Genomic DNA, 24,127 nt, shown 5'->3' with positions numbered 1-24,127 from the left:
CTCCCCACGTGGCTTGATGCAGTTTTCTCCAGAGGATGTAGAAGAAGAGGAGGATGGCCAGGGCAAACTGGGAGACGGTGTTGGCTATCGCTGAACCCCTGGGAAGACCAGCAACTGTGGGTGGACACTGGGCTCCACCCTCTCCGCTCTGGCTTGGGGGAGCTGGGGAGCCATGGACCCCTCACTGTGCCCTCCTCCACCACAGGCCCTGAGGTTACTCAGGCTTGGGGCAGCATCCCCTACACTCTGATAGCACTTTCCAAAGCGCATCAGAAAGCCACACCCACACCAGCTAAACTGCCCTCTTCTCCCTGAAGAAGGCTAATGCAGTCGTCCCCCCTGCCCAAGAGGAAGCCCGACTCACATCACCCCAAGATGCAGCTGATGGAGAAACAGATAGTTGGCCAAGGCGTTGATAAGGTTGGCTGCGAATCCGGTCACAATCTGTGGCAGAACAATGCCCTGGAACAAGGAGACACAGACATGGTGCTCACCTTTACATGTGGAACATCAGGGGACTTGGGTTTAACAGGGGCGGTTGGTCAGCTGAGGATACCCCTCGCCTTCCCATTCTCCCCTCCCCTCTGGGTCCTCCTCTTTGTTGTAATAGAGAGGTGAGAAGGCAACAGGAAGTGGAAGGAACTCAGAGGTCCTCTCTGCTGTGCGCAGACTGGCGGGAATTTGCAAGAGGTTGGAGATAAACTAAACTTTCTCCACCAAAACTGAAATCCAGAAGCTGGACCAAGGATCTTGTGAAACTGTTTCTTTCAAAATGGAAGGCGGATTTCTTCATAACTGACTCTGAGAAGCAGGAGGAGCAGGAAGAATGTCCTCCCTGCTTCCTGCCTCACATTATGATGAGGGACTGGTGAGATGGCTCAGCAGGTAGAAGCATGGGCTGCTCTTCTAGAAGACACAGGTTCAAATCCCGATGCCCACAAAGTAGCTCATAACCATCTGTAACTCCCATTTTGGGGATCCAATGCCCTCTTCTGGCCTCCCCTGGCACCAGGCATACAAGTGGTGCACAGACAGACATGCAGGCTTGGGGAGAACTGGGACCTGTGTGACAGACACCATTGGGGAAATGGTGGCAGGAAGACCTGGAGTTCAAAGCCACCCTGGATTCTGTTTGTTTGTTTGTTTTTTGGTTTTTGTTTTTTTTGAGACAGGGTTTCTCTGTAGCTTTGGAGTCTGTCCTGGAACTAGCTCTTGTAGACCAAGCTGGCCTTGAACTCACAGAGCTCCACCTGCCTTTGCCCCCGCCCCCCCCCCCCCCCCCCCGCCCCAGTGCTGGGATTAAAGGCGTGCGCCACCACCGCCCAACAGTTTGTTTGTTTGTTTGTTTCAGTTTACACAAACTAAAGCTGGAAGGAAGCCTCAATTGAAGTACTGCCCCATCGTACTGGCCCACGGGCATGTCTGTGAAGTATTTTCCTGACGGATGGCCCATATGGGAGGGCTCAGCCCACTGTGGGTGGTACCACCTGGTTCTGGTTCTATAAGAAAGCAGATTGAGCGAGTCGTGGGGAGCAGGGCACAAAGCAGCACCCCTCCCTGGTTCTGAAGGTCACACTGAGATCACAGGCAGGCCTGCAATACACCACACCTGGCTGCTTCTACAGAGCCTTGCCCTTGCGCTTCCTCCTTGTCTGGTGAGACCCCTGACACCTCTGGGCCCTCGGTGCATAAAAGAACGAAATATAGCTGTAGCTTTGTCTCTGGTGGTGTCCAGCTGACAGGACAAGGGCTAAAGAGTGACAGTTCAAGTGAGCTCCGTGTGAGCCCCCGGAGAGCTTCATGGAGGGGAGTCAGATTTACACCTCTGGTGCAGGAAAGCAGCCAGCCTGCATTTTGAGGGGCCTAGGTGTGGTGGTTTGAATAAAAATGGTCCCCATAAGTCCATAGGGAGCAGCACTATTAGGAGACAAGGCCTTGTTGGAGTGGGTGTGGCTTTGTTGGAGGAAGTGTGTCACTATGGGGTGGGCTTTAAAGTCTCAGATGCTCAAGTCTGGCCAGTATGTTATTGTCCTTCCTGCTGCCTGCAGATCCAGATACCCCTCAGCTACCTCTCCAGCACCATGTCTGCCTGCACACCACCATGATGATTAAGGACTAGACCTCTGAAACTGTGAGCCAGCCCCAATTAAAGACTTTCCTTTATAAGAGTTTCCATGGCCATAGTGTGTCTTCACAGCAACAGAAACCTTAACAAAGACACCAGGGTAAGCAGGGAGAAAAGAGCCTGGCAAATAAGATTCTACTGAAGTGACAAGAAGTGAACTCAGGAGCCCACTAGGTAGCTAATGATGGTTTATTAGGTAAGAGCGCTTGCTGTCTTGTCTGATGATCTAGTTCAATCCCAGGACCCACATGGAAACTGACTCCACGAGTTGTCTTCCGATCTCCACTGGGACATGCTGAGGCATGTGCAGACACGCGCGCACACACACACACACACACACACACACACAGAGAGAGAGAGAGAGAGAGAGAGAGAGAGAGAGAGAGAGAGAGAGAGAGAGAGAGAGAGAGACAAATAATTTTCAACAAAAAGAGAATAGACAAGACAAGAATAGGTGGCTGCTCAAACAGGAAAATGAAAGAAAAGATAAACACAGGGACGGGGCCTAAGATGGACAGAGCAGAAGGAGAAAGAACAGAGGCCGCCCACTGAATAAAGTGGGGAGGAGGCTGCAGGCCAAGATGAAGTTACGTGTGCAACATGCTCCCCATTGCTTCAAGGCAGCTGGAAAGATGCCTGGAGCTGAGAGATGGGTGTGGGAGCCATGGGGACATAGACGACACCTGGAGACATGTAGGAAGCAGGTGCCTTTCTCATGGAGGGCCAAAGAAGCCCAGAGCTGTCCACTTCCTTGCCCAGTTCCTCTCACTCCTCTGCTGTGGGTCTCAATGTTCCCTGTCTTTCCTCTGCTCCCTTTCTAACTTCTGCCCTCTTACTGGGGAGTATATTCCTCCAAACAAGAGTATGCTTCAAGTGAAACATTCCTGCCTCTCCTAGAGCCCACCCATCACCATGTGTACTGCTCCTTCAGGGCAATTATTTCTTCTTATTAGGCCATTTTCAGCCCACCTTTTTCAAAATGCTCATCTCTGCACTAGAAATTAGTTTGTTTTCTGCCAACCCAATCACCAGTCAATACAACACACTGCCCTAGCAGACTAGCCAGCCTGCTCCTCTTACGCCACTGTGCGCTGTGTCTTCTGCCCACACTCAGCGCTCCTGCCTAGTGCAGAGGATTCTACCTGGCTCATACAAGAGTCTAGACAGAGAAGAGAGGACCTGGAGGACAATCAGAAATGCTGTTTATACCGCCTGTGTTCAACTGGTTCACGTACATACCTGTAACGTTAATAAAGTGTCCAGAAAGTGGAAACTTCCCTGCCTCTTCCTATCCCTCCTTCGTACCTCCCTATTAAATATGCTAGAGGAAGCCTGCCTGTGTGATGGGTATCTGTAGCCAGTTCCTCCTTTACTTGGATTTTTTTTAGAAGAAAGTCCACAACCCTATATCACACACCGTCCTCATAAATCCACCCCCACCAAGTCAAGGCCACTAATCCCAGAGCCTTTGGACATTGCCATTAGCCATGTTTGAAGAGTCTTAACTATTCTCTGTTATCAACACAAAGCAAGCTTTTATACCCTCTGCTCCAGAAAGTAGGAGCCATCAGACAACCCAAGAAGAGGCGTGGATGCCCTAGACCCAGCCAAGCCACAGTGACCCTCAGCCCTCTATAGAGCAGACAGGCTTGTACCAGTAAAGAGCCAAAGAACACAGAGATGTAACCTTAGCATTGCCAATGGCAATATTTCCAAGTAGGAACTAGATATAAATTTTCAGAGCCAAGAATAATGTTTCATTCACTCCTTAAGAGATCTGTCCACATCAAAGTCCTGTGTGCACAAGCCTGGGAGCATCTTGCAATGACTCTCAAGCAGGCCAGTTCCCTCCACCCTGGTCTCCCCGATTCTATCAGCCCACCCCCAAAAGAAAGAGGGTAGTCTGTATTACCTGGTTGAGCAGGTATTTCACTTGTAATGTATAAAGAAAGGCTGCCTACAAGAGAAGAAGAGGACGGGGTTAGTTCTGCAGTCTGAGCATCCATCAGGGATCCGGGTACCATAGCAGGCTTGTCCCACAGACACCCTAGCTGTTCTCCACTCTGCAAACCCTCATTTATCCTGGGCAAGCCATATCTGTGGTCCAGGGGCTTCACACAGCTTCTGTGGGAATGAACATAAGCCAAACAGTGTCCTATGGGTTCATGTGTGCAAGCATGTGGTCCTCAAGTAGACAGGCTGTTTTGGAGAAGTTGTGGAACGTGTGGGAAATATAGGGTCATGGGTTCTGCCTGGCCCCACTACAGACCTGAACTCCTGCTTCCTGGGGCACGGGTTGGGGCATTAGCTATAAGTAAGTGTTCTTGGGCTCCTGAGGTCACTAATAGGAGCCAGTCACACCAGTGTGGGACTATGAGCTACACGCAAGTCCTTTCTAAGTTGCTTCTGTTGGGTATTTTATCCCAGCAACAAGAGAGGTGCACCCCCACTCCCTGTCTGGCAAGAGGAGGTATGGTCTCCTAGGGTGTACACTGACATCCTAGTATAGCCCAGCTCTCATCTGATTTGGTGGGATAATGAAATAATGTCACATGTAAATGGTTTTATGGAATAGGGCGGAGGGTAAAGCTCAGGGATAGAGAACTCATTTAGCATGCAAGGCACTGGGTTCCATCGCCCAGAATATAAAGATAAAAGAAAAAGAAAAAAATTTATGATGAACTAAGAAGTGCAATGCCAATTTAGGAGGGCAAATAGCTACCATTAGGGCAGACTGAGTCCTTCAAACTCACACACAGAAGTCCTACGCCCATAGGCAACTGGATTTAGAGGGTGATTAAATCAAAATAAGGGCACTGGAGTGGGGCTCTAATCCAATAGGATTGGTGTGTTTATCACAGTTTTTAATGATTTATTTATTCTTATTTTACATGCATTGGTGTTTTGCTTGCATACATGTCTGTATGAAGGTGTCAGATCCCCTTTTGTGGAGTTACAGACGGTTGTGGGTGCTCAGAATCAAATCCAGGTCCTCTGGAAGAGCAGCCAGCGCTCTTAACTGCTGAGTCATCTCTCCAACCCCAGTTGTGTGTTTGTAAGAAGAGACAACCATGTTACATGGGAACAATAGGGTACACCTGTGAGCCAAGGATAACGGCCACAGGGAAACCACTGAGGCCCACACAGTGATCTTGGACTTACAGCCTTCAGAACTGTGAGGAAATACATTCCTTCTGTTTAAGCCCCCAGTATGTGGCAGTCCCAGTAAACATCTAGCCCCTCTATCCAACTGAATAAACTTAGCTTTGCCAGTTCATTGACCATCTACCACTTGTTATTAAACATTAACACACAACCGTCTAAAGGTCATAATGATGCTCTCGGAGGATCTGAGAGAGACAAGACTTTACCCTTTAAAGACACATTCTGGACTCTTCTATTGGATGCCCCAAGGATATGTCAGGAGCAAGAAGTCAAAGGATTGACCCCAATCCTGGAGTTTCTTTTGTTCTTTGAGAGAGAAATGCTGGTGTGTCCTTAAGGGACATAATTAGAAGCACTCTTCTGTGATGAGCCGATGTCACATGTGAGAATTACATCAGACCGAGTTCATGACATCCCAGCCACTTTTCACCCAAGGACCCCTTGAACACTCACAGGAAGCGCTGGGATGAAGATCATGACATAGGTCTGGGTGAGCCTACACAACAGAAAATAGTGAAGATGACGACGGGGGCCACCTCTCCCGGGAAGGGACAAAACAAAACAGCGGGCACTGTCGCTGCATTCTTGGGTCTTCCTAAATGAATGGACTTCGGCTGTTGGAGCCAATGGAAAACTATACAAAGTCCACCACTTGCATCCTGGTTCAGCCTCCTGCTTCTTCCAGTCTAAAGCTCTAGGGCAGGGATTCTGAGCCTCACACTGCAGCTGAGCAGGCCCCAGCTACGGGAGCTGCCCAGGGCACCACAACTCTCTCTCAGCCTTCCTGGCTCCAAGCCCCTCTACCCAATGGGATAACCAGGCATGTCTTCAGCTATTGTCAAATGCCTGTGTGTTCAGAACCACTGGCATGTGGCAAGTGCTTTTCAAAAGTCTTAATCAGTTAAGTCAGCGGTCTTTAACATTGCAGCTCACACATGGAAGATTTGAAAGTTACTGATGCCTCGGGCTTCACCTGTACCAGTTAAGAACTTGTGGGGGGGGGGGTGACTGGAGGCCAAGAGAATTATTCATAGTACCAAGGTGATTTTAATACAAACAACGGTCAGAAATCACTAAGTATTAATAAGCCAAAGACTGCCATCCCAATGCAAAGATGTTCCTGAATGCAATTCCACACAAATTCTCGACCCTAGAAGCCAGTATTAAGAGGGTATTCAGGTCTCACAAGCCAGATATAGAAGGTATCATTGCCTGGGAAGGACAAGCCAAGACCAGTTTAAGCTTATCTTGGTGTGATTGCCTGGCCTCTGTCACCTGGAGGCTGAGTGTAATCTTTCTACAGAGGTAGATTCCCTGCCCCCAACCTTGCCTTACCTGGACACATCTGGGTCCTGCCTGAAGAGCAGCAGAATGTGCTCGGTGTTGATGAAGAGTGCCCAGCAGGGGAAGCAACAGAGGAGCAGGATGAGTGTCCCCCTCTGCAGGATGACCCCCACGTGCTTCAAGTTCTGGCTCCCAAATGTCTGGGGAGCACAGGCAAACAAACCCGTTAAACAGAAGGCGCACCCCAGCTATCACTCAGAAGCCTTCAGTCATGCCTCTTAAGAAAGCAGGTGGCTTAGCTAAACTCTCTAGGGAAAGACTGTATGACTGGTTGAGAGCTGGGCTGGTTGCACCGCCCAGCATCACAAAAATATCCTACACAGGACCCGAACTGCAATGACATATCATAGATCCCATGCGGTTCTAGTCTGCGATCAAGTTTGCATCACCTGGAAGCTTGTTAGAAATGCAGATTTTTGGACCTGACTCCAGACCTACTAAAGCATGACCTGGGCCAAGGGCTACAGTGTGGGGCATCAGCTCCTACCAACCTACAGAAGCCAGAGGGTGCCGGTGACTCTCGGCTTTCTATCCAGTAACATCTATCTATGTGGGAACTTCAGATCAGCTATAGAGGGGAACATTCACCAGTGTTAACAGTACCAGTGGCCCTCTGCTTAGATGGACTGGCTTAACTTTTCAACTCCAAGTTGGTGCAAAAAAAATGCACGCATGGTAGAAACCAACCTTGAGGTTTTATTTGGGATTCTTCCCCAAGTTAGTGATATGGGGTGTAATCCTCTCATTCAGTGCTGGGCAGCACTCAATTACGGATCATGGGGGCGGGGGACCAAGCTGTGTTCCATGCTGCTGAGCCAGGATGTCCACTAGGTGAGGGAGAGTCAATGGATGTTCATCTCAGGGTATTTTCCACTTAGGATGGATCTATCCAGATGTAACCCACCCTAGTCAAAGAGCATCCTATGCAAGCTGTAATACTATGCCCCTGGAGGATGTTGAACACCCATAGCCCTGGGTGGGGGGCAGCGACCTGCGCTTTGGCAAGCCCTCCAGATATCCCTGATGCAGACTCCATTACAGATGCCCAGGACCACACCAAACCCCAACATGAAAGTTATAGGAGGGACTTTTACACAGGTTCCCTGCTTGATCAAAGGCAGTCGCAACACTTTCCATTGGGGCTGAAAGAACCCTAGCCACACTTCAAAGACAGCCGTGGAAACCCGAGCCTATGGCTGCCAAAGGGTATCAGGGGCTTGCTGCTCTGAGTTCCTCATCTGTGTGCGCATGGCTCTTCCTCTTGTAGTGAGTTCCTCCACCTACACCAAAGGAGAGATGTGTGGAGTCACAGAGAACGCGTACTCCCTTTTACCTGGGAGATGAGGGTGTCACACGCAGAAGATAAGCCGTGTCCCACTGAAATGCCGGTGACGTTGATAACCTGGAAGAGAACAGAGCATGAGTTCACGGAGGCCCATTCTCTGTTGCTGCAGGTCAGGACCACGGTGTGGCCGACCCCTTTCTAGAGCACCTGCTCAGACCACTTGGGTCAGCTAGAATGGCATGCAAAAGCTCAGGGAGGGACACCCAAATCTCAGACTGGTGACAGTAGCACCACCTTTTTGAAGTCTTAGCTGTCTTGGTCCCCAGCTTCAGAGCAGCTCCTAAAGGAACACGGTGTGACACAGTAGCAGTTTGGGATGAGTCTACCTACTAGAGATGAGGGCCTGTTGAGCATCTCTAACCCAAAACTCCACAATCCAAAATGTTCAGAGATCTGAAACTTCAACATCAATGACAAGTCATAGCATCTCAGGTCGGATTTTGGAGTTTCAGATTAAGTATGATCACTTGGGTAAAGTGTCAGTACTCTGAAATGCCCAGAGGAACTTGAGACCCTTCCAGTCTGCATTTCAGACAAGGGACATTTCTCCAGCGTAGCCCGAGTCAAGCCCCTGAATCACAAGAATGACACAGAAGCAAACGCATAGTCAAAGCTGGTGCCTGCTGGAGACTTCTTCACCAGCGCTCTGTCTTCCCTAGAATCAGGAAGTAGCATCGAAAGGGCTTCATGCAGCTGCCTTGCTGAACTGAATCTGTAGCAGGTTCCCTGGGACAATAGCTGAGCTCAGCCTTCTGTAAGAGCTGGCTTGTCACAAGGCCGCAGCCAATAGAAACCTGCTTGAGGCTTACCTGCATACACTTCTATATTGCCTCAGATTTTCAAATAAGGAATTGTGGTGTTGCTCAGTGGTGGAGGTTTTCCCTAGAGTCCAGGCAAGTAGGGATAGGGCAAGACAAGGAGGGGGCTAAGCAGAACAGGAATGTATCCTGCAAAGAGCCAGAGTCCGTGTTTAAAGAAACACGTGACTAACTAAATAAGTTGATGGGACTCTTGCCCTTGCTCGGCCAGTTACCAGTCCCTAGCAGAGACCGGTGACTTATCACCTCATCTTTATGGAATATATCCATCACAAAGAGAATTTGGGACTCCTCCCAATTTCAGATTCAGATACTGGTTTGAATACCCTACCCTCCCATTCCATTTCTGGATTAGGACTTTCATTTGTATTGGAAATGCTGGTGTGTAGGTAAGATGACCCCTCCTGAGTTCAGCAAACTTCAAGGAACCTATACCTTTTTACCATATTCAAACTCTGAGTTCCAGGTATCACACACCAGATGATATAGACTGAGATAATGCCTCCCACAGATGGCTTCATCCAACACACTAGGCCTGGCAATCTGCAAGATCACACTAAAAACGATAATTTCTAAGGATACAGCCTGCTGGCACCCTGACTCTAGCCCAGTGAAACCTATTCCAGACTCCTGACTTCCGGCACTGTAAGGAAACCCAGAGCACGATTAAACCACAGGGCTGTGGTCATTTGCCACAGCAGCAGGAGGCCACAACCGACAGCTCTGGAAGCCTCTGTGGAAAGTCTTACACGTACTGCGATTGCCAGTGTGACCGCGTCCAGCTCTAGTTTGCCCAGGTGACCACAGAACACGGAGCTTATGAAGCTGATCAGGAACATCATCAACTGGGCCAAGAACTGGAAAGAGAGGAGAGCAGGGGTCAGGATGAGCACCTGACATGGGAGAACATGGTGCTGCCCGTCCAGTTCCCCGGAGAAACACAGACACTGTTGACCCATGGGAACAAACACACGATTTCACTACTATAGCATATGATGCATGTGCTGGCTACTTTTAGGTCGATTTGATACAGGATAAACTCATTTGAGAAGAACAAATTACTCTATTGAGAAAATGCCCCTTCCAGATTGGCCTGTGGGGCCTTTTCTTGATTGAAGGTTGATATGGGAGGCCCAGCTCACTATGGGCAGCAACACTCCTGGGCTGGTGGTCCCAGATGCTATAAGGAAGCAGGTTGGGCAACCCATGAGAACAAGCCAGTAAGCAGCACTCCTCAACGGCTTCTGCTTCAGGCTCTGCCTCCAGGTTCCTGCCCTGACGTCTTCAATGCTGGACTATGACGTGGAGGTACAAACGGAAATAAGCATTTTCCACCATGGCCATGGTGTTTACCACAATCGCAGAAAAGTAACTAATACAGAAGTTGGTACCAAGGAGTGGGCCGCTGCTGTAAAGAACCTGACCACGTTCCCTAGAAGAATGTGGAAGGCTTTGGTACTTCAAGCTAACCGTTATGGACTCAGCCTTCTGGAGCCATAAGCCGCGATCAACCCTTTCTTCTGTGAATTGCCTTGGTCCTGGTGTTTTATCAAAATGAAATATAACTAACACAGGGGTTAAGGCACAAGTGAGATCACCCAACTGGACAGCAGAGGAATCTGGGACTTCACATGAAGAGCGCTTGTTTGATTGAGGATGTCTAATTCTCTTGTTCTAGGATGGCTCCGCCGCAAGGGCAAATATATCCCCAGCTACTAAGCTTTTGTGCCCCACATGCCAATGATGTCTACGACTTCCTCCATAATGCTGTGTCTCTGACACAAAAGTCCAGGAATTTGAGCTAAGTTCAGATAATTCATGTGGAATGCACTTTCCGAGGCCAGGCCAGTTAACCCTGTCTGCTCAGGAGGCTGCGGCTCTGCTGGCAGCACGCCAACAACTTCGCTCACTACCCAGGTTAGTGCTAAACGTAGCCAGCACCTGCAGGAGCAGCATGCTGGAGCAGAAGTTTATTTATTTCTCAGCCCCTGGTGACAAGGTTTTGAGTGAGCACTTGGCTACAGATGTAAGTCACCTGCAGATATTCAAGATGTTCCTCCAGGTGGTGGTGGCACATGCCGTTAATCCCAGCACTCAGGAGGCAGAGGCAGGCAGATCTCTGTGAGTTCAAGGCCAGCCTGGTCTACAGAACTAGTTCCAGGACAGCTAGGACTGTTACACAGAGAAACCCTGTCTTGAAGAAAATAAATAAATAAATAAATAAATAAATAAATAAATAAATAAATAAAATTCCCTGGCCCACCTCAACATACTGATTTGGGAGGTCTGTGGGACTGAGGAATCCACATTTCTGTATTTTCTCCATCTCTGTGCCATGCAAACATGCATACGGCCAACAATCCTACTTTGGGAATCCCTGAGAGCTTTTGGAGTTATGCTGTTGGAAGGCGTGTTGCTTCGGGACAAGGACTGGTTCTCCCATATAGCTCAGTGGCTGTTGTGTGAACTGAAGTGGGCTGGGCATAGCTTAGAACATACCACAGTTTACCGCGTAGGGACAGGCTGCAGCTCCGTGGGGGAGTGTGCACTTCTTTCCTTCCTTCACGTCCAGGGACAGTGCTCCTTTTTCAGCATACCACAATACAGAAACCTGGTAGCAAGACCCTTCATGCCTTGCAGCTTAAGATAGGAGAAAGGGGGTGGGGTGTGCCTGGGGCCCAGCGCTAGGAGGTAGAGCCAGTAACTGCCTGCTCAGTGGACTGTGAAGGAACTGTAGAAGGGCCTGGCTCATCCCCTCCCACAATGGTCTGCAAGTCCACTCTCAGCAACAACATGTCAGCACAGCCATCATCTGGGGACATTCTTCCCTGTACACACAAGGAAGCTTAGCCCAGAGTCGCCCTACTCAACAGTATCCCTGAGGTACACCGCGCATTCGGAATTCCAGCTCTGGAGTCCCCAGTCTGAGTTCCCTCTTCCGCCCAACCTTGGAAGCCATAGCACAGAAAAGATGCGGATGGTGTAATAACACTGCTGAGCACTTCTGCGTAAAGAGCTGAAAGGCACTGACCTCCCCACAGGAGACCTTAAGTCACAAAAAACCTTCACTTGTGTTTGTGTCTCTTGCTTGGAACTAGATTCCTGCCTGCCCTACAGACAGGCGTGTCAATGACTTACAGAGTTCTGGCTCCTTAACCCATCTGATTCCCTTGAAGAGCGAAGGCACACAGATAAGGACAATCAAGACATCTTACTATCAGCTTCCATAACACCCTGCTCCATCTCGCAAGGCTGCCACGTTCTAATTGGTCAGTCTTCTTGGATCCCAAGAACAACAGAGCCCCTCAGAGAGATCACTCATGATGAGGTTACCTCTCACATGACAGTCATTACCCCCTAAAGGAAACCGGAATGCTCCCACCCCTAAACGTAGGAGCAATCATCTTATGGAACCAGCAGCTTGTTCTCTTGAATGATGTTTCCAGAGTCACGTGACAGAACTAGGACTGGAATAACAACCAGCCATACCAGTGTGTAATAATAGTGATATCTCTTCCATGACCCTGGCACAGTGATTCCTCTGGACCAGTGTGTGGTAACAGCAATGTCTCCATGACCCTGGTGCAGTGATTCCCCTAGACCAGTGTGTGGTAACACTGATATCTCCATGACTCTAGTGCAGTGATTCCCCTGGACCAGTGTGTGGTAACAGCAATGTCTCCTTGGCTCTAGTGCAGTGGTTCCTCTGGACCAGTGTGTGGTAACAGCGATGTCTCCATGACCCTAACACTTCCTCTGTTGAAGCAGAAAGCTCGTGTCAGTGCCCAGAAACTGGGCTGAGGTGCAGAAGTTGAAGAAAATTCCAGGAGGTGTCAAGTTAAACTCAACACAGCATGAAGAACTTTCCAGGCAGAAGGGCAGTGAACCTGAAGCAAGAAGGTTGAGGCCTGACCTCTGAACAGAGGCAGGCTGGGTAGAAAGGTGAAAATAAGGAAACGCATGATGTCCATGCAAGGGCCAGACTGCACAACTGAGTTCGGGGTTTAAGCACAGTTCACACTGTTTTGTTTCACACACCACACACGTGTGCAAAGTACTGCAGTTGCTCTACAGTGAACATTCCAGAAAGAGCTCTGGAGGAGAGTCAGTGAATGAGAAAGTGAAAATCCTGCCAGCCTGTGAGATGGCCCAGCCGCTTCTTCCCAAGCCAAACTGCCTGAGTTCAGTGCCTGAGAACCACATGGCAGAAGGAGAGTATCAAGTCCTGCAAGCTGTCCTCTGGATTCCACCAGTTGTATTCCCCACCCCCCAACAAACACAATAAATGAATAAATAAATGTAAAGAGAGAGAAAGAGGGGCAGATGCTCAGAGGAGGTTAGCTCAGCCACCCTACCTGTTTACAGTGGAGCCTGGGAGGATAGGGCAGTAGACAATAAACACAGTCCTCAGGAAACAGGATGCCTAGCATCTGGGCACCGAGGTGCAGGAACCAAGAAGGGCTCCATACACCATCACCAGAGACTAAGCTGATTGGGAAAGCAAACTTGATGGCACTCTTGCTAAGCAGTCACCAGGTCACCTGGCTACTCCTACAATCTGAGATTTCCCTTTCTTTTCCTTCTGTTGGTTTTAGTGTCCCTTCCTTCCTTCCTTCCTTCCTTCCTTCCTTCCTTCCTTCCTTTCTTCCTTCTTTCCTTCCTTCTTTCCTTCCTTCCTTCCTTCCTTCCTTCCTTCCTTTCTTCCTTCTTTCCTTCCTTTCCTCCCTCCCTTCAATGAACACACATTGTGTTGGTAAGAAACCAACAGCATGCATGTATACATTCATGCTCCCATGCAGGAAAATGAGCCAGTTCCCTTCTGTCAGCCTAGTTCTGAGGATCGGGTGACCAGAAGAGGGCAGGAGCTCCAGACACTGCCGCTCTCTTTTCCTGTTGGATTTCTGAAACAGGAGCTCATACTGTAGCTCAAGATGGCCTTGAACTCGTGGGTGATCGACCCTTCTGCCCCATTCTTCCCAAAAGTACTAAGATTCCAGGCCACAGCTACCAGCTACCACACTAGGCTCTTAGAAAGTCTTTCTGACAGCCCCTCAGTGAGATTAAGTTGAGGCAAAGCTAGCTGCTCTTTATTCTCTGGAGAGGAGAGGGTGGAACTGCCCTGTGTTCCCGGGCTGTTCCCTAACACACCTAACACATCAGGGAACTGAACTCCAGGTCTGGAGACTGAACACCAGCTGCTCTTGTCTGCAGAGGGCTGTGAGCTACTCTGTCTCTGGAGGACCTGCAGCTCCACACCCCACACCCTACTGTGTGAGCCAACATACCCAAGAATGGGGTCGCCTCTTGACCAATAGGACATTCACTCAGACACACACTGGCAGATTCTTTTAGCCAGAAAAGGGCTTTTCTCACCCTTGAGGACTAAAAACTCCCAAACTGGCAGAGTGATACGGTTCTGTGGTCTTAGTGCTTCTAAGAGACAGCAATGAAGGAGGCCTCGCCTAATGAGTAAAGCCAGCCCCGCTGATGAGAGCACTGCACCCCAAAGAGAACTGTGTTAAGAACTTGGGTTTTGTTTTTTTTTGGGGGGGGGGGTGGAGGTTTTAGTATTATTTTAATTTTTTATGATTTATTTATCTTTATTTTATGTGCATTGGTGTGAAGGTGTCAGATTCCCTGGAACTGGATTTTCGGACAGTTGTGAGCTGTCATGTGGGTGCTGGGAATTGAACCCGGGTCCTCTGGAAGAGCAGTCAGTGCTCTTAACCGCTGAGCCATTTCTCCAGCCCCAAGAGCTTGGGTTTTGTTGGTTTTTTTTCAACTTACTTTTTTATTACTTTAAAAAAAAATACCAATCCAAATTCCCACTTCCTCCCCTACTCCCCCTCCCCTCCCACTTCCTCCACACCCAGCCCCCTCCAATCTTAAGAGGCCCTGTGGAAAGTCCAAGGCCCTCCCTGCTACATCTAGGTTGAACAAGGTATACATTCAAAGAGAATAGGATCCCAAAAAGCTAGTACATGCAGTAGAGACAAACCAATGCCCATTGTCATTGGCCCCTCAGTCTGCCCCAACTGTCAACCACATTCAGAGGGACTAGTTTGATCCCATGATTCCCAGTCCAGTTGGAGTTGGTGAGCGCCCATTAGCTCAGGCAAACTGTCTCAGTGGGTGAACCCCTCATGGTCTTGACCTCCTTGCTCATAATCATAATGAAGGAGGCCTCACCTAATGAGTAAAGCCAACCCCACTGATGCGAGTACTCCACCCCAAAGAGAACTGTGTTAAGAACTTGGGTTTTGAACACAGTGCTTGGTGGGAGAGGAGCTAGCACAAGATGCCTCTGCGTCATACATTGTATCTAGATTCCAAATAGTTTCGAAAACCTAATTCCATGACTCTGCCCCAGGGTTGATTCTATAGATGCCCGACCTCCCAGGCTTCACCGCTTGTTGGCAAAGAAACCAAGTCGGAATGTCCCCACTTTCAGGAACCTCTAGCTTCAGGGCGCACGCGGAGGCGCACCAGGCTCTCCACATTGGCGCAGCTGTGGCCCGCTGCCGACTCTCCAGGTCCCCAACCCACGAAGTCAGACTCAGCAACTTAGGTAACTGGGCTCCCAATCCTCGGGGACCGGCCTGCCGCCGAGGCCACCTGACTCACCGCAGGACCCGCCAGGACCAGGAGCGCCCGCAGCTCCTTTTGGAAGCCGGACAACAGCAGGCTCAGCCCACGGCGCTCGGACACGGCGTCCGCACCTCCCGGCTCAGGAACAGGCTCCTCTGGGAGCTCCATGTGGCCTTCGCGCTGCCTGGACACAGACGCGGCAGGGGGACCCACAGGTCTGGCCGATTCCAGTCCCCGCCCTCCCCCCCCCACTCCCCTCCTCCCCAAGCCCGCCCAGCGCTGGCTGGGTGAATCGCAGTCTCTGTGACCTTGGACGCACCCCTTGCCCCTGCAACCCGGAGGTCCGCGCGCCTCCAAAGGCTGGCGAACAAACTCAGGACTGAGAAGTTTGCAGAAGTGCCGTAAGTGAACGGAAAGCTCACGGGGGCAGCGAGCGACCTTCCAGTCTCTATCGCTGTCCAGAGGCAGGTTCAGAAATTTGCGGCTTGGAAAGACAGAGTCCTGAGTTAAAGTCTGATCAGGCAGTCGTGGGTGTCCAATGTCTCTGCTGTGCAGTTTGTGGTCAGCTTAACACACACTCTGTTAGAGGTTTGGACTTTACAATTTTTTCCCTCTTGATAGTTGTTTCATTAAAGAATATAGATAGCATCTACCAGGAAAGAAAAGCAAGCCACAGAAGTGTTCGCTGGTCTTAGATGGTCATCAGTCAGAAGAGACAGGAGACATTGTGGCAGGAATAAGCAGGGACACCTGCAACCCCGGGGAAAATACAAACTTGCCACCCAGAACCTCACTCTCCTCTTTAGACTTAAGATGCATCTCCCTCACCACCCACTGCAGGCAAGCATTGCTTCACAGGAGTTAGGTCTAAGTCAAAGGATTCCTGTGAGGTGCTAAAGGTCCTTCTGTGGCAAGTGATCATGCATGACAAATGTTTTAGCTCACTGTTAGCGTCAAGCTGCTCTGACAAAATAACCCAAAGGCAACCAAAGGAAGGGATGATTTGTTTGGTTCATGGCCTCAGAAGGCTCCAACCTTGTCCAAGCATTGCAAAGAAAGAATGTAGAGGAACTATGTTTCTTACCTTGTGACAGCCAGGAAGCAAAAGAGACAAAATACCCTTCAAGGACATGCCTGTGTGACCCCCTTTCTGCAGTTACCCTAATTTCCAGCTCCTTCCAAAATGTGGCCACCAGGAGGAGACCAAGGTTTCAACCTAAAAGCCCGTGAGAGACATTGAATACCCCAACCACACCACTCAGGTAACCAGGGAGTTTGGCATCCAGATTCGGGGTTTGGTTTTCAGTATTGGGGATATAACCCACCCCCAGCTTCACACATGTTGAGCATAAGCCCTATCAGTGAACTACAATCATGAAGAATCCAAGATTTTCACACAAGATCAATGTGACTGGGAGTAGCATACTTGCCTAGCATGTGTGAGGTCCTAGTTCCACCAGAACCATGAAGAACAAACAAACCATCTTAGTGTGCACCATGACCATGGCCACTCTTACAAAGGGAAACATTTAACTGGAACTGCCTTGGAGTGTCAGAGGTTTGGCCCATCACCGTCATGGTGGGGAACATGGTGCACGCAGGCAGACATGGTGCTACAGAGGTAGCTGTGAGTTCTACATCCAGATCCACAGGCAGCAGGAAGAGAGAGAGAGACTCTGGGCCTGACTTGGGCTTTTGAAACCTCAAAGCCCATCCTCAGTGACATACTTCCTCCAACGAGGACATGCCCCCAATCCTTCCCAAGGAGTACCACTTCCTGATGACTAAGCATTCAAATATATGAGCCTATGGGGGAGAGATTCTTATTCAGACCAGCACACAAACAAACCAGACCATTAGAGTTTTTTTCCCTGCCCTTTCACACCATCTGGGACTCTCCCCTTGGTCCCTGTGCAGGGAAAGGCAGCCTCCAGTCTCATCCTCTTACCCTATAGGTCAACTACTAAGACCTTTCTCCCTTCTCTTCTGATTCCATTAGCACAAAATGAGAGAGAGGAGGGGATTGGCCCTCCTTAGATTTCTTGCCTACTTTTAGAACAATCACCTAGTTCAGGAAATCGGGGTCTTGAGTCTGCTTACACCTGAACTATACCCCAACCTTTGTGCCTAGGAGTTGGATTGTGTCTACAACTGGGGTTTCTCCACCAGGACTGTATGTGTGGAGCAGAGAGTAGCTCCTCAGAGAAAATGGGGGTCTCTAAGTCAGAAGCTCAGGCTGGGTACTAAGATGCCCCTTCCATATTCTTGGGGCTTATCCCCACCCTACCCTCATTTTATCAATGTCCTGCTGCACGGTCCCTGACAGTGAATTCTACAGCTATCTCTCTGCGTCACACCACGGCCCGCCCATCTGTGCTCTATGCGCTACCATACAGTTCATGAACCAGGCAAGGGGCTGGAGACTGAAGCATACAAAGACTCACATACAGAGAGACAGAGACACAGGTCATCCTTGATGCCAGAATCCTTGAAACAGGAATGTCCCCCTTACTGTGTACCAGAGCTGCTTATATAGAGACTCTTAATTGATAGCCATGCCCCAGCCAAACCCACCAGAAACCCCTCCTCTGCCATCAGGAACTCCTGAGGGTCTCATGCTCAGAGCAGCTGCAAGCATTACAAGTTGTTTACCAGAAATTCAGGACCTGGGGGGTTCACAGCTCCCAACATCTCACCCTCCCTTTTTTCTTGACAGTCTTTTAGGGAATTTGGGTGTCGTCAATCTGTCTGGCTGCTTCCTGCTGAACGGGGACACTGCATTCTTGGGGGTACTCTTTTAATCTGACTGTCTTTTTTGAACTTACTCTTTTCCTTTGTCTCTGGGACTATACTCTGTCATTTTTTCATTCTTTTTGTACTGTTTTTACTCTCTTTTGTACTCTTTTTACTCTTTTCCTTTTGGAGGCCTTCAGTTCACCCTCCTGCCTCCTGTTTTCCGGAGGGCATCCCACAGAGCATCTCTGGGGATAAAAATGCACTTACCATTCTTCAATCCACCCTCACCATTCCCGAGGGCGACCTCTCAGCGTTCCCTATTTTTCAATCTCGGTGGGACCTTCACTTTAGCACACCATACAGTTCCAGTTCATGAACCAGACAAGGGGCTGGAGACTGAAACAAAGACTCGCAGACAGAGAGACAGAGACACGGATCATCCTTGATGCCAGAATCCTTGAAACAGGAATGCCCCCCTTACTGTGTACCAGAGCTGTTTATATAGAGATTCTTAACTGATAGCCACGCCCCAGCCAAACCCACCAGAAACCCCTCCTCTGCCATCAGGAACTCCTGAGGGTCTCGTGCTCAGAGCAGCTGCAAGCATTACAAGTTGTTTACCAGAAATTCAGGACCTGGGGGGTTCACAGCTCCCAACATCTTGGTCTTTGGGGGTGTCCTCTGGCTCACTGAGCATTGGTGTGAGACATGAGTCTTCTTGGGCATTCCAGGCGTTCATGGAACTTTCTGCGTTTGGTTAATGACCATGAGAATGTGGACCGTGAATCTCCAGACAGCACTGATCCCAGAGTGCTTGGATGCCTCTCTGCCTGTTATTTTGGTGATACGCAGCTGGGCGATTGCCACCTCCGGGCTGTCTGGCTGTTATACCAGCTCCTTCTCATGGCAAACAAAGGTCAGAGCTTTAGACATGACCAACCCAGCTGGCTCTGAGAGAAACAGCCGCTGCTGCTCTTTGGGGAGCTTCAGGAAACCCTCACAGACATACTATGACATGAAGCCTACATGTGATGTGTAAATATTAGGAAGGAAGAGATTAGGCCACTGCTTGCATTTATCATTCAAGACTGTCCAAAGAAACAAATGAGAAAAAGCTAATGGCTTTAATAAAGGGAGCTGGCAGGATAGCTCCATGGCCAGTGTTTGTTTAACACGAGGGGAGTCCATCAGTTCCATCCCCAGCATCAGGAAAAAAATAGAATTCATAAGAAGGTTTAAGAAAGCTTTATGTTGCCTTTTGTGTTGGTGATAACATTCACACAAAAACATTTTAAAAATATATATCTGACACAAGAGCAAGAGATAAAACCTCTTAGCCTTGCTTCTTAAATGTGACCTGGGCTTCGTTCTACAGCACAGCAAGGGGAAATGACAATTTCACAGCAGAGAAATCTGACACACACGGCCTCAGCCAAAGAAGATGGGGGGCAACCATCAGGAGGAGCAGGGCAGCACATGCCTGCCTTGGAACCTGGGACTTCTGAAACAACACGTCACAGATTTGGAGGCTTCAAACAACAGAATTGTATTCTTTGACACTTCAGGCCAAAAGCCTGAAACCAGGGAGATGGCAGAGCAAGTTCCTTCTTGGGGACTCAGGAGAAACTCTGGGGCACACCACTGCCGGCTTCTGGTGACAGCTAGTAATCCTGCAGTCCCTTGTGCTATGATCGACCATAAAATACACCCCATAGGCTTGTGTTATGGATTTTTAAAATAATTTTATTTTAGTATTTATTTTTATTTCAGCACCGGGCAGTGGTGTCACAAGCCTTTCTTGGGACAGGACAAGGACATTGGTAAGAACTAAGGAAACATGAATTCACAGCCTTGGTAATAATGTGTCCATATCAATCCAGCTCCTGGAGGTGACACACCACGCTGCTGGCATGAACAGTTAAAAACAAAACAAAACCCTAGAAAATTCAAGGTCTCTCAACATAAAACCAGCACAGAACGGATCTCTGTGAGTTCGAGACCAGCCTGGTCTACAAGAGCTAGTTCCAGGACAGGCTCCAAAGCCACAGAGAAACCCTGTCTCGAAAAACCAAAAAAAAAAAAAAAAAAAAAAACCAGCACAGAATTTGCATTTTCTTAGGGTAATTTGAAGTTTTAACTTGCAGAGGGGTGGAGAGCAGTGGTTGCCACCTGCGTCCTCCTCCATGGAATGTTCTGGATGTTTCATTGTTGCCAGCTTTTCATCTCATTTGGGATTAAAAGAACCAAAGCCACCTGGATATGAGAATATGTGCCTGTAACCCTAGTACCCAGAAGCCTGTAGCCGAAGGTCAGTGGCCTAGGAGCTCGGGCCCAGCGTAGGCAGCAAAGTTTCTATCTCTTAAGGAATAAGCTGGGCATGATGGCTCATGCCTATAATTGAGAACGTGGCAAGCCGAGGCAAGAAGGCTGCCATGAATTCCAAGCCAACCTGGGCTAAAAAGGGATACTGTCACAAAAAGCCAAAAATAATTGATTAAAATAAAAAGTAAGAAGGAAATTGATTTTTAGAAAAATAAAAAGTTTTTTTGTCTTCTGAAGTTACCAGCTAGTGTGGCTTCAGTATGTCCCCCAAGATCATGTGCTGGAGGCTCAGGCCTCCAGGTGGTAGTCTTCCAAAGACAAAACCTTTGAGAGGTGGTGCCAAGGAGGGAGGGAAACTGCAGCTGGGATGTAAAGTAAAGAGATACATTTTAAAAAGAAAGGAAAGAAAAAGAAAAGAAAAAGAGATGGTCTCAAGCCGGCTAATTAAGCCATTGGAGTGTAACTCTCAGAAGAGAGTCATAATCCCACTAGGAACCCTGTTAGTTCCCACTACAGCAGGTTCTGTATAGACCAAGCCTGTCCCCAATCCCTCTGGCTTGTTGCTTGCCGCATCCTGTCTCCCTGTAGCATTGCCTTCTCATCCTGATGCCATTTGCTATGTGACTGTGTCGACAAAAAGCACCTACCAGGTCTGACCAGATGCTGGTGCTGTGTTCTTGAATCTCCTGCACTTTGAGCTAAATACATCTTTGTTGTTGTTGTTGTTGTTGTAGTTGCTATACATTCTCCAGCATCAAGAATTTTGTTGGAGCAATCAATCATGGAAAATGCACTCTGACCTCGGTTCTGCCACTTCATCTCCTTTTTCTGACGTTGACCCCTTTGCCCTCCTGAGGTCCCTACAATTCTATTGAGCCCATGTAACAATCCAAGGTGATTGGCACAGCTCAGGATTTTAGGTTAATCACATCCACCTATGCCTGTCGCCGTGTAGGGTAACACAGCCACAGCCTCTGGGGATCTGACTGCCTTTGGTGGGTATTACTCTGCGGCTCACACTCATTATGTTTCCATTCTGTCTTCAGCTTCCTGGTCCTTCATCTCCATTGACTTCATTGACTGTCTCGATAGGTTAAATGATACATACTTTCCGAATCTTTGTTTACTGCCATGATCACCGTACATCAATGTCCCCTAGTTTTGTGTATCAGAAGACAAATCTTAAAGGCTCCTCTTATTCCCCTTTTATTCCAGAAAACATGGTGACTTCAATAGTTAATTCCCCAATATTCTTTTCACGCCAAGTCATTTGCTGTAGCCAGTCACCATAATCCCATTTTCTCCATCAAGGCCTGTGTGGGAATTTATAGATACAGCCTGATTTTAACCACAAATATTTAAATGGCAAAAAAATATTTCTGGAACAGGTTTCCTTGTTTCTAAGACTCTTAGACAGGAAGGGCTCTTACTCCACGCTTGGCTTTATGCCATGCCTAGCCATGTGCCTATACCTACCACGCTCGGAGCCCCAGGAGAGGCTGGCATCAGAAGGAAGTGAAGTCAGGAGATTCACAAAATGGAGAGAGACAGAAAGAAACAGGTCACTCAGACAGACAAATCTCTAATCTCAGGCAGAGGGGAAGGTTTTTCCTTGATGCACACAAAAGGAGAGGCAGCTTTGCAAATTCACATGCCCATCTTGATCTTGATTCACATGCCCAAAGTACAGCATTCAGCTTCAGGGAGAGAAAAACATGTTTCCTATAGATGGCATGACCTGATACTGACACAGAAAGAACAAAAACCAAACCAAGGCACCCTGAGGATCCTGACGTACATAAGCTAAGCCCCTTGTACCTGGTGCCCCCCTGCCCACCTGAGATCCTGGAATGGTTCACTGCACACTCATGGACAAGGCGATACATCAATCTATACAACCCAAACCTGATGGGAAGAGAGATACTCTAAAAAGAGACAGCTGTGCCTCCTTCCAGCTGTCAGACCAGACAATGGACCTCAAAGACATAAGATTTCCCCAGGAATCTCATGCTGGGGCGGGGCGGGGGGATAAGGAAAGCCTGAAGCTGGATTCTAGCCAGAGGAGAAACTTGCTGACTTTATCAGACCAGCCCCAGGACAGATGGGAAGAGAGACCATTATGGGTCGGTGATGGACAGGATCACTCCAAGACCTGCCCATACCGCTCATGCTCCATTTAAGCCTGAACTTCAGTCAATATCTTCTTTCACTATTGAGAAATTCTTCAATCGTCATTTGGGGACAGGTGGTTGAACCTAATTTGTTGACTTTTATCCAACACACTCCAGTAACAGCTGGGCATGGTAGGGCATGCCTTCAATCCTAGCCCTGGGGAAGCAAAGGCAGACAAGCTTCTATGAGTTGGAAAGCAACCTGTTCTATATATAGAATTCCAGGCCAGTCAGAGAAACAAAACAAACAAACAAACAAAGTAATAAAACCACACTTGCCTGAGAAACAGATCTCCAAAGTAAGACAGAGAAAGAATCCACACAGACAAGGTGGAAAACACAGGACCAGTGACTGTCAAGTCAAATTGCTTCCAGAAACTCACCCAGGTGGCAGCCAGTCAAAGAGCCTGCCGGGCAGCTGTCTGCTCCAGCGCTGAGCCCTCTGCTCTGCAGTGCGAGTCTCGACACATTCCCAGATGTCCAAATTATAAAAGTTGAGTGGGCTTTGGCACCGAATCTCAACAGTATACAGGAATATTCCAATTTCTTTGGGCTGTGACCCTAGGACCATGAGAGTGATAGGCTAGAATCTAGACCAGACAGTGATCTGCCACAGAGCCCCTGCTTCCCTGTATCCCCACAGACACCTTGAGGATTGCCTGGGAGTCTCTAGCTCTGATTTTGGGGTGCTGGAATTTCTTACCTGGGGAAGTGAGTTCACATGAGCGTGGGTACTGGTGACCACACATCCGTTCCCACCCGCTTCCCAGAGCCGGTTGCAAACTTGTGCTGTGAACTTTCCCCAGTCACAGAAAGCTGAGATTTAAGAAACCAGCCACACTTATGCCCTGAGGGCTCTGATTCCTCTCCTCAGAGTCCCCCTCAGGCTCTCTGGTGCTGAAGCTGGTTCCCCTCAGAAGCCCTGTTTGTCTGTTTCTTTTATCTCAAGGTCCAAAGTGCTTGAGCTGCAGGTGCCTCCACACGGTGGTGGTTGCCCTGTGCACTTTACCAACTTGGTAGCTTTCCACCGCCAGTCATGATCCCCAACGGAAGTACAGCCACAGCCTTCCTCCTGACTCTTACCCAGGTTGTTTTGTTTCTTCATTGTGGGTATGTGATATTCCCTTAATGGTTAGAATTTAGATGTTCCACTAGATTTTGCGTGAGAGTGGGTTTTTCCTCCCCTTCTTCGCGATTCTGCCTTTTGACTACACTTATTGTACTTGTACTCCCCACCCGCCATCCATCCCCCCCCCCCCAACTCCGGTGTATCCAGGCTGGTCTGGAACTCATCCTGCTTTGCTTCTTCAGCCGCTGGAGTGGTGAGATTTTTTTCATGTGTGTGCCACCGTGTCCACCTTCACCTGCTCCTTCAGTTCCAGGTCCTTTGACTCAGAGACCATCACCAGCATAGCAGCCGACTTGCCAGTCTCCCAAACTCTGCCGCGTCTAAAGCTAAGCTTCCTATTGTACCCGTCTACTTCTGTCACTGCAGAAAGGCACCAGGACGGAG

General features: G+C 48.9%; 1 protein-coding gene across 3 annotated transcripts in view; it reads right to left on the bottom strand.

Moving 5' to 3' along the window:
• The window catches only part of LOC119812677 (multidrug and toxin extrusion protein 1), a 43,824-nt gene extending 20,308 nt beyond the window's left edge, over window positions 1-23,516 (bottom strand). The window contains exons 1-9 of one of the 3 annotated variants that reach the window (XM_038327513.1): window positions 23,318-23,516; window positions 22,998-23,175; window positions 9,553-9,654; window positions 7,968-8,036; window positions 6,626-6,774; window positions 5,744-5,786; window positions 4,038-4,082; window positions 365-462; window positions 1-98 (exon numbers count right to left, since the gene is read on the bottom strand). In XM_038327513.1, the coding sequence (XP_038183441.1) occupies window positions 1-98; window positions 365-462; window positions 4,038-4,082; window positions 5,744-5,786; window positions 6,626-6,774; window positions 7,968-8,036; window positions 9,553-9,639 (589 nt within the window). In that variant the 5' untranslated portion in view covers window positions 9,640-9,654; window positions 22,998-23,175; window positions 23,318-23,516. Of the gene's footprint in view, window positions 99-364; window positions 463-4,037; window positions 4,083-5,743; window positions 5,787-6,625; window positions 6,775-7,967; window positions 8,037-9,552; window positions 9,655-15,421; window positions 15,580-22,997; window positions 23,176-23,317 lie in introns of those variants that run through there. The other 2 variants (XM_038327514.1, XM_038327512.1) reach the window with 2 other exon arrangements.
• Window positions 23,517-24,127: the final 611 nt, after the last annotated feature.

This window comes from Arvicola amphibius, chromosome 4, assembly GCF_903992535.2.
Source record: "Arvicola amphibius chromosome 4, mArvAmp1.2, whole genome shotgun sequence".
Lineage (NCBI taxonomy): Eukaryota > Metazoa > Chordata > Mammalia > Rodentia > Cricetidae > Arvicola > Arvicola amphibius.
The sequence above is the reverse complement of the archived record's forward strand: the minus strand, read 5'-3'. Positions and strand labels throughout refer to the sequence as shown.